This window comes from Ursus maritimus, unplaced genomic scaffold (genome assembly GCF_017311325.1).
Source record: "Ursus maritimus isolate PB19 unplaced genomic scaffold, ASM1731132v1 scaffold_16, whole genome shotgun sequence".
In the NCBI taxonomy this organism is placed as follows: Eukaryota; Metazoa; Chordata; class Mammalia; order Carnivora; family Ursidae; genus Ursus; species Ursus maritimus.
Genome location: NW_024424008.1, coordinates 174,031 through 185,015, shown reverse-complemented (window position 1 = coordinate 185,015; position 10,985 = coordinate 174,031). Strand labels below are relative to the sequence as shown.

Sequence of the window (10,985 nt, the reverse complement as noted above, 5' to 3'; positions counted from 1 at the left end):
GAAGGTGAAAGAAGAATAGGGAGAAGAAGAAGTAGAAGAAGAAGAAGAAGAAGAAGAAGAAGAAGAAGAAGAAGAAGAAGAAGAAGAAGAAGAAGAAGAAGAAGAAGAAGAAGAAGAAGAAGAAGAAGAAGAAGAAGAAGAAGAAGAAGAAGAAGAAGAAGAAGAAGAAGAAGAAGAAGAAGAAGAAGAAGAAGAAGAAGAAGAAGAAGAAGAAGAAGAAGAAGAAGAAGAAGAAGAAGAAGAAGAAGAAGAAGAAGAAGAAGAAGAAGAAGAAGAAGAAGAAGAAGAAGAAGAAGAAGGGGAAGAAGGAGAAGAAGAAGAAGAAGAAGAAGAAGAAGAAGAAGAAGAAGAAGAAGAAGAAGAAGAAGAAGAAGAAGAAGAAGAAGAAGAAGACAACTATGATGATGACTAGGAGTAAGAGGAGGGGGAGAAGGAGAGGACAAGAAAGAAGAGGAAGGTGAGGGGGAGGTAGGAAAGAAGGACAGGTTGGGGACAAGAGGGGAAGGGGAGAAGGAGGAGAAAGAGGAAGAAGAGAGAGAGGAGGAGAGCCTGGCACTTTTATCTACTTTGCAAATACCAAATGTTTAACTTACCAAGGCTAAAAGAAGCAGACAAAGAAAAAGAAATTGCAACTAGAGACAAATCCAAAATTACAATATCAGCTTGAGCCCCCAAATAATAAAACCTTGAATCTTTTCTTTAAACATGGACTCCTTAACAAAAATAGTTCTATCCCAGATTTTTGATATCGTGATATCTTAAAATAAATCCTGACCTTTGTGAAGAGGATAATGGCAATTCACCATAAACAGATTACTGTAAGCCTAATAGTTATGGTGACCTATTTTGTGATTTGTTCCACTATAAATGTATGTTAGGTTGTGGAATTTGTGAGGCATAGCTTCTGAAGTCTGACAGCTTTAAACTATACAAATAAATCCCCACTTTCTTTTTTTAAATTGTGTTTTTCTCAAACCTTCATTTGACATATCATACATCAGGGAACACTTGAAAAAAGAAGTAAGAGAAAACCAGCAAGGACCTGGATGGAGAGTGAGAGGAAGCTTGGCATAAGCTTAGCTGTTCAGGCTGAGTGAGGAGGGCCTTCCAGCTTCACCAAGTTTCAAAAAGAACTATGGCGAGACCTCCATCTGGAAGTCCTCTTGCCTCTCCTGATAGGAAGTGGGAGGGCCTCAGAACCAGAGCTACCTAGGTACATATGAAAGCACCAACAGATTGTCCGCACTTCTTCAAACCCACACATTTTGCCTATACACACCCGTCTATCTACACACTGATGTAGCATTTCACACTATCAGCTTTGGAGCTCAGCATATGTACACAGTGTACGCAGTGCCCTTGTACTCATAGAGCGAAGTTATTCCAATTAATATGCATACTTATTGCAAATGGTTATTCACACCTACACAAACACGTTATACACAGACCATTCACATTCAAATCCAGGCCTTATACACATGTCTATTAACACATCTCTCAAATGCTCACAGCAACAAACATATCAACACACCTTCACACTATATAAAGTATCTCAATGGGAAATAAACATACTCTGGACTAACAAAAAATACATGCATACAGATAAGCTCACAATTGAGTATTCTCCACAACACACATGCTTTCCCATGCACTCAATTCCCCAGCCTTTGCTTTTATGTATACAGAGAGAGGCAAGTTAGGGGTTAATGCTTCCAGCTTTAGACTCTTGTCTCAGAGGAAGCCAGAGATTGAGGCAGGGGTGCCTACCAGGAGGGGGAGAATTCATGCCTGGGGAAGGGAGAGGCCGGACTTGAACAGGTCTTTAAATCAGTCCTAATCTACAGTCTCTGCTAAAAGCTGAATCACAGGAGCCAGTTAGAGCTGCTCATGGTCAGAGATGAAGGAGAGCTCAAGGTGAGTGATTTCCTTGTACCCTAGTCATCTCTGTGTTTCCCAGAGAAGAGTGGGACTCACAGAGGCTCTAAGAAGCTGGAAGACAAGGCAAGTTACACTGCGCAGACTGGCCTGACTCACTGGGGGCTCCAGGTCCAGAGATCCCTGACTGCTGGATTTCCTTCAGAGATGGGGAGAAGATTCACTGCTCACACTGTGTCCTCCATGGAAATTCTAGAAAAGTAGGAAGGCTGCGTCCACACAATCCCTCCATGAAGAACACTGGATCTGAATCCTACCCTGCTCCAGCATTATTGCTCTAAGCCTGGGTTTTAGACACCCCAAAGTGAGAAAATGGTCTAAATGTCCCTGAAACTATTCCTTAGCAAGCTCTCAGCCCATTTTATCCTTTACCCCTCAGGCCTGAGCAACACAGATAACGTGATAGACGTAACTATCTCCACTTAATGGTGGAGTAATTGAAGGCCAACAGAGCCGGTGGTACCAGCATGGATTCACCCACACTCACAGATGAAAGCTGAGCTCCATCAGTGTGAGAACAGTGTTCTTTCTTTCTTTCTTTCTTTCTTTCTTTCTTTCTTTCTTTCTTTCTTTCTTTCTAAGATTTTATTTATTCATTTGTCAGAGAGAGAGAGAGAGAGCACAAGCAGGGGGAGCAGCTGACAGAGGGAGAAGCAACCTCCCCATTTAGCAAGAAGCCTGATGCGATACTTGATCCCAGGACCCTGGGACTGTGACCTGAGCAGAAGGCAGACACTTAACCGACTGAGCCACCCAGGCATGCTGAGAACATCATTCTTTTAACCATATTTTCTGAACCAAAAGCTATGCCAAGTTCTCACAAGTTACATTGTACTTTGGAGAACAGAAAAATCGACTCTGAAGTTCAGTGTGTGATCAACCTAGAGATAATGTTGAAAAAGATGACTTAATTCCTTCTGTCAGGGACAGAGACATATTTAAAAGCATGAAAAGGGGGAAGGATTGTAGGGCAAGAAGGGAAATTGCTCTTCTTTTCCACCTCTTGAGGGAATGCATATATCCCTCCCTCCACCCAGCAGCAAGTTGATAACATGTGCCTGCCTCAGAAATAGGATTGCAAACCTCACATACTTCATAAAAATGATCCAAGATTGGTAAACTCCCAGTCCACTCCACATGACTGGGAGCCTTCACTCTGCACTGCCTGAGTGTGTACATCTGAGGGGAAAAAAGGCAAGGGAATTGCTGATAGTGAGGACACCAGATTCGATTCCGTTGTAGGTATAGAGAAGAAAGAAAGGCACCTGTTAAGGGACCCCATCTCCTACTTCACATACGGGTCCCAGGCAACTGAGAAGAGTTGCCACCCCGCAAGGAGTATGGAGAACAGGTGAGTTCCTCATTAATGCTCATGGGCAGAAACTTATGAGAGTTAAAAACAATAAAATGTAAATGCTTATGGTGTTATTTTTACAAAAATGCAATGTCTTCCACAATTAATTGAAGAGATTATTGTGCACTTTGAGAAATGACAGGTTTAGCAGGAATCTTCACCAGTACCCAGTGCAAGAATGAAGATGCTCTAAGTATGTTTTCCAGGTGCCCATGATCCTCAGTAACCATGTCCTCAAAAATGGACGGTGACAAACAGGAGGCAGAAGGGAGGGAGAGAGGAAGACTCCGGTTCAAACAGCACATATAACTGGAAGAAGCAGCCAGGCAGGAGCAGATAAAACTAGAGCCCTCAACCCCAGATAATGTGTGTGTCTGAATTTTCACTGCAACCTGGATAGGAATATTTGTTTTGAGCAAACCTGTAGCTATTATCAAGGTAGGATAGGAAAGCCTCCAATGTAGAGCAAGATTTGTAAAGTCTGAGCCCCATATCTCTCATAATGTTATAATGCTAGGGAAAATCAGAAAGAGGGTCAGGTCTATTTGGGATCTCGAAGAAACTCTAATTTTTAGGAACCATTAGGTCTGGTTGAATGAAACACTTGTTAGTCCCAACAGGTGATTTGTTATGGGAGATTTGAAAAGATACTCCTTTTATCTGGTGCTTCTCTTATGGAGGACACTCAATCAAAGATTCAGGTCAACTGAGATGAAATAGTGAAAAGGTGCCTTTAAGAACCAGGTAAGCTTCTGTGTCATGGACTCCTAGGGAGGTGACAGTCACCAGAGGGATCCAACAAGATCGACCATGTAAAGCAAGTATAGGCAGAGGAGGGCATTCAGGTCTTTCACGGGCCAGCACAAGCCAACTCCAGCATGAGAATTATGAATAACTCTCTTGTGGCCATGGAACCAAAGTGGTGTCTAAAAAGTTTCTCCAACGATGTTAAGACATGGCTAAGCAATTACAAAGTCCTTTTCCACCGAACAATGTCATTTATTTGTTATTTGCTCCAGGAAATGTTTATTAAACCCCTATTCTGTGCCAAGCACATAGGTGCTAGGCATGGTGCACTGTTCAGGGTTCACCTCATGAAAATTTACCATCAGGATAGGATTTAGAAAACTATCGCCTGCAGACCAAATCCAGCTTCCAGACTGTTATTATAAACATAATTGTATTGGCATTCAGCCAAACCACACATTTCTGTATTGACTGTGGCTGCTCTCAGGCTACAGGGGTGAAACTGAGTAGTGCAACAGAGGATGTATAGCCCACAAAGCCTAAAATATGTATAATCTGACCTGTTACAGAAAAAAGTTTGCTGATCTCTAACCTAGGAGGACATTCACTAAAGATAATAGCTTTAATTACAGGTGTACAAACATCAGTCCGTTATCCTCCAGCCCAAATTCTCCTGTTACTCCTAAAGGCGAAGCTAACTCAACATCAATACATACCTTGCTATGAGCCTTTAAGCCAAAGTGTTTTCCAAACTGGCTTCCTACCCTGAAAAGCTGCCTAAGTGGATTAAACGAAGGGCTGGAAAGAACCTATGGGAAAGGTTAAACAAGTCAGTTAGTTCTGAAGGATAGGAAGGCAAGAATGACTATTACTGACATTATTTGTCAGGATAGTTTTCCCTTAGCAGATTCTACTTTCAAGGAAAATATTGATTCTTCAACAAAAATCACACTTGCAGCTAGTATGCTTTGATTCCATTTTGAATGACATAAATATGAATGAGGAATAAAGAGTAACATCACTTTATGTGCAAAAATCTATTTATTAAAACAGTTGAAATTCTTCCAGTTTACTGTTAAGCCCAATTGCCCTATTATTCAGTTGAACCTTTCAAAATGTAAAAAATAGTAACAATTACTTATTTGATTATTATCACCTACAGAGAGTAGATTACAATGGCGAACAAGTTAACCTTTCTGTGATGCTGGCCTCAGGAAATACCTCTTCACATCCTCTATTCTTCATCCTACTTGGGATCCCAGGACTTGAGAATTACCACTTTTGGATTGCCTTTCCTCTCTGTGCCATGTATCTTGTGGCTATAGTTGGCAATATCATTGTCCTTCATATAGTCCGAACTGACCACACTCTGCATGAGCCCATGTACCTCTTTCTAGCCATGCTGGCTATCACTGATCTGACCCTCTCCTCTTCCACCCAACCTAAAATGCTGGCTATACTCTGGTTTCATGCTCATGAGATTGAATACCATGCCTGCCTCATCCAGGTGTTCTTCATCCACGCCTTTTCTTCTGTGGAGTCTGGGCTACTCATGGCTATGGCCTTGGACCGTTACGTGGCTATCTGCTTCCCACTCCACCACTCTACTATCCTGACCCCAGCTATCGTGGGGAAACTGGGAGCGGCAGTGATGATGAGAGGGTTGCTGTGGGTGAGTCCCTTCTGCTTCATGGTCTCCAGGATGCCCTTCTGCCCCAACCACGTCATTCCCCAGTCCTACTGTGAGCACATGGCTGTGCTGAAGCTGGTGTGTGCAGATACTAGAGTCAATCGTGCATATGGGCTCTCTGGGGCCTTCTCTGTGGCTGGTTTTGATATCATTGTCATCAGTATATCCTATGTGATGATTCTGAGAACTGTTCTGAGGTTGCCCTCTGATGAAGCCTGGCTCAAAGCTTTTGGCACATGTGCTTCCCATATCTGTGTCATCTTAGCTCTTTATATCCCAGCCCTCTTTACCTTCCTCACCCACCGCTTTGGACATCATGTGCCTCGAGTGGTACATATCATGTTTGCTAATATCTATCTACTGGTACCTCCCATGCTCAACCCCATCATCTATGGAGTTAGAACCAAGCAGATCAGGGACAGGGTTATTCAAGGATGTTGTGGAAAAGATCCCTGAGTCAAAGGTCATGGGATCACAACCAACCCCACTGCCACTGATCTGGGATCATAGCATATTAGCACAAAGTCATCTTGTGATACGGACGGATAAAGATGTGGTCCATATATACAATCGAATATTATTCAGCAATCAGAATGGATGAATACCCACCGTTTGCATCGACATGGATGGAACTGGAGTGGATTATGCTAAGTAAAATAAGTCAAGCATCGAAAGACAGTTACCATATGGTTTCACTCATATGTAGAACATAATGTATAGAGTAGAGGACCACAGGGTAAGGGAGGGAAAACTGAATAGGAAGAAATCAGAGAGGGAGACAACCATGAGAGACTCTGGACTCTATGTTACAGAACTGAAGGTTACAGAAGGGAGGGGGGTTTCGGGATGGGGTAACTAGGTGTTGGGTATTAAGGAGCACACATGTTGCGATGAGCACTGGGTGTTATATGCAACTAATGAATCGTTGAACACTACAACAAAAACTTATGATGTACTATATGCTGGCTAACTTAACATAATAAAAAAGTCATGTCTGTGAACAAAAGGCCCAGAGGTTAGCAACCCTACAGAACAAAAAGAATAATTTTCTAAATGCCCAGAACAAGAGATCTCTGAGAGATGTGACTGATCATAAATCCTGAGTTGACTAATGTTTCTCATCATGATGAAACAGTAAAAAATATGTCCACCATTCAAATCAGTGAAGATTTAAACAGAATGCCATCTTCCACAGACCACTAAGTTGAAAATGATTTTTACCCTGCCAGGACAAGTCTAAGTTGCTATACCTTGTTAAAAAGGACATTAGAACTTTTCACCGAAATATATTATAAAGTACATGTATTTTTCCATCTTGGAATCTCTTTATTAAAATAGAATTTGTGGGGGGAAAGTATAAAGACATGTATAGATTCATTATTTATACAACCCAAAACAGGAAAATACATGTCTTGATCTATATGAAGAATGAGCAATTGCATATTATGTATCATTTAACTAGTGTATTTGCAAAACGCATGTAAAGATGTGAAAAATGACCAAGATATTAAAGAAAAAAGAAAAATAACATCTCCCCATAAGGACAATACCAATTCTAAAAAGAGATACATAGGTTTAGAAAAAGATTCTGGGACTACATCTAAATGCTAATAAATTCCAACTCAATACTGAGACTTGTGGTATTTTAATTTTCTTTTTGCACTTTCATATATTTTTAAAACTTATCCTTCATTGAGGAAGTAATTTTAATATGAGAAAAAAATAATTCAGACATGAACAGAAGTGTACAAAAAAGGTTAATTCAGTGCCAAAGCCTAGGGAAATGGAGGAGGCAAGCAGAGAAGATGAAGGACTCCAGAATACAGCAAGTTCCAGAAAAGCTTGAAAATCTCCATGAAAATTGCTGCCAGAATCACAACTTTTTGAGACTGGTAACAGGGAGCATTTGGTAGGCTGAGTGTTGGTTTTTCCTTCCAGAAATTGCCTGTTCCCTGATGGCAATGGATTGCACAATGAAGAATTTTGGGAAAAAATGGAAAAGGAGATTCTCTTCTGAAGATAGTTGTATTGTTAACAGTAATGAGAAATTCACTAGAAATCTGAGGATTTGTCAATATTTAATTTCATTTTCAATTAAAATGTTAAGCTGTTTTAGAAAACTATATTTGTTATGATTTTTTCAACTTTATTGTGGCGTACTTACACAAAAAGGTGCATATGTTTGATGTATGCATTTTGGTGACTTTGGACATATGCATACACACATGATAGCATCACCACAAACAAAGTAAAATCAAAGTAAAAATGCATCTGTGTATTTATCCTCCTTCACCACTCTCCTGTCAAAAACAACAGTGAAGGAAATTCTAGAACTAAGGGACTTATGTTACTAAAACAAACATCAGATGAAGGTGCTTGAAGAGTTAATCAGGAACATGTTTGCTTCTCCCAGGAGAAACAGCTAGAGGAGCCTAAAAGTGTCCCCAGAAATGAATGGCTACTCTGAAGGAGCATTTTCAAGATTTCCAGATATTAGAGATGCAAAGGGATCCTGATCCTGTTCTCAGCAAATCAGTTAATGATTGTGGGTCCCTCTTTTTTCTTTTTAAAATCAGCTTTGTTGCTGTTTAACTTGTGACAATAAAATGTAAATATTTTAACCCATACTTTAAAGAGTTCTGACACATGCATGCCTCTGTAGCTACCAGCCTGATTCAGACACAGAACATTTCCCTCACTTCATAAAGGTACCTTTTTGCCTCTCTGGAGTCAATCACCCCTCTCCACCCCGGCCAGGAAAACCCTGAGTTGATGTCTTTCACTATAGATTAATTGTTCTCTTACTGCCACTTTTGTAAATAAAAGAATAAATAATACATTCTTTCGAGTCCCGTGTCTTTCATTCAGTATAAAGTTTTTCAAATTCAGCCATATGTTGCATGTATGATAAGTAGGTCATTTCCTGTTAATTCTGAGCAGTGTACTCTATTTTTTCAACATACCCATTGAGGTATTACCATACCAACTGTTACCGTTTTCCTTTGCTTCAGCCCTTCTAGCCTACTTCCAAACATATCCACTTCTTATCTGTCTAGACCTTTGCTCTATATCTTCCCACTTCCCACAGTTGTTATTTTCTAGAACATTCTACGCTCCTCTCAACAACCCTTAGGTCTCACCTAATACCTTCCTTATCAGTGAGATGTTTCTTAACTTATGTATGTCAACTAGTTCTTACTCCCTGTAATTTTCTTTCAACGCAAATATTTGATTTCCTCCCTCCCTTAACACAATGTGTAATTATTTAAATTACTTATTCACCATCTGTTCCTCTGTCTGGAATATAACTTCCATAAAAATATAGCACAGGTATTCACTATTCTATCCCCAAACCAGGCTACTCCAAAAAACTACTTACAGGAATGAATGCTTAAATGATTATATAGGGCTGGTATGACCGTCACAACAATTCCACTGCTGACCACAGGATGGCATGTGCAGGTCCATTATGGCCTCCATCCTGCCAAATGGGACACCAGATTTTTCAGTCCTAGGGCCTCATTTCATTATTCCCATGGAAACTCTAAAGGATGTTGTTTGTCGAAGCAGATAAATTTGATATATGAAAAACAATTCATCACCCATTTACTTCTTTTTATTAACAAATATAAACTATTTGGAATATTTCAAATGTCGAGTCAAGAAATACCTATTGGGCGATTATGTTTCTCTAAACATTCTGTAAGAGGATGGGAATAGCATGGAGAACAAGAGAGACTGGCAATCAGAGGACCTAGTCAGTAAGAAATGAGCAAAACAAGCACACTGGATCCCTACAATATCAGTACAAAAGGAAAACTCATTCCTTAAGCCATGCAGCTCTGTCCTGGTTAGAAGTATTCTTAAAATCAAATCTGTCTGATATGAGAATTACAACCCCAGGTTTCTTTTGAGGTCCATTGGCATGAAAAATGGTTTTCCATCTCTTCACTTTCAGTCTGGATGCATCTTTAGGTACAAGATGAGTCTCTTGTAGACAGCAAATGGATGGGTCATGTCTTATTATCCAATCTGCAACCCTGTGGCACTTTATGGGAGCATTTAGGCCATTCACATTGAGAGTGATTATGGAGAGATATGATTGGAGAGATAGTTGTTGAGGTTATTCACATGAGTATGGTTGAAATGATGAGCTATGAGGACTAGGTTTCATAGACAAGAACTGTAAAAGAAAAGAGGGCTGAAAGGATTGGAAAAAAATATATAAAGTGTTGGAAGGAACTGATGATGTAGAAAACATGGAATGAGTTTTAAAAACAACTAGAAAGATAGGATGGTATAGTTAGAGTGAGATGCTCAGAAATTCAGAGATTGAGTAGCTCTGAGTTATGACAAGGTTCACGACATGTCCGTAAGTGACTGACTATCAACTATGGGGATAAAGGTCAATACAACTGATGATATAGGAGCTATGAAGGTATGAATGTGGATGAGCTCTCGACAGAGTTTCATTGAAGTGTCCCAGGATTATCAGGTCAATATGCTCAACAATGTCTTCTTCCACCAAAACTTCCTTTCCATTTTCTCTGTCTCTCCCCTCACAACCCTATAAAACGTAAATCACATTGGTGTGACTAGAAGACTATAGCAATCAATCTTAACTAGCCTCTCAATACAGCTCACAAATCTTTGCATGTTCTACTGGAGCCTGGGGTTTAGAGAAGGGCTGTGAACAAGGTACCCAAGTCCTCAATCCATCCTGCAGAGATACCAGCTTTGGAAAGACACAAACAATGAGGAGAACTTTAGGAGGGTAAATGAAGAAAGGACTGATCTGTCTGCTGCACACTCATTTCAGCAAGCCATGCCCACTTTAACTTGAAAAAGAGTGTGACTGGCCTCATAAGTAACTTCCACAAGACCTTGGATGTCATGTCTGTTTGGAGCCACTATGGCATTTGGGACTGTGGAAGATGCAAGGGATGAGAAAACTCAGGTCCTATCCTTAGACACCACATCTCATTTGGGGAGAAAAGTTCCTCCATGAAGAAGAAGGAGAAGAAGGAGGAGAGGGAGAAGGAGAAGGAGAAGAAGAAGAAGAAGAAGAAGAAGAAGAAGAAGAAGAAGAAGAAGAAGAAGAAGAAGAAGAAGAAGAAGAAGAAGAAGAAGAAGAAGAAGAAGAAGAAGAAGAAGAAGAAGAAGAAGAAGAAGAAGAAGAAGAAGAAGAAGAAGAAGAAGAAGGAGAAGAAGAAGGAGAAGGAGAAGGAGAAGAAGAAGAAGAAGAAGAAGAAGAAGAAG

At 40.3% G+C, this 10,985-nt stretch overlaps 1 protein-coding gene across 1 annotated transcript; it reads left to right on the top strand.

The window, feature by feature from the left end:
* The first annotated feature begins 5,228 nt into the window (after window positions 1-5,228).
* LOC103681206 (olfactory receptor 52R1-like) lies at window positions 5,229-6,182 on the top strand. Its single transcript, XM_008710737.2, has one exon. The coding sequence runs from the start codon at window positions 5,238-5,240 to the stop codon at window positions 6,180-6,182; it is 945 nt and encodes a 314-aa protein (XP_008708959.2). The 5' UTR covers window positions 5,229-5,237.
* Window positions 6,183-10,985: the final 4,803 nt, after the last annotated feature.

Coding starts and splice junctions, on each gene's coding strand:
- LOC103681206 (XM_008710737.2), top strand. CDS start 5,238: ATGCTGGCCTCAGGAAATACCTCTTCACATCCTCTATTCTTCATCCTA.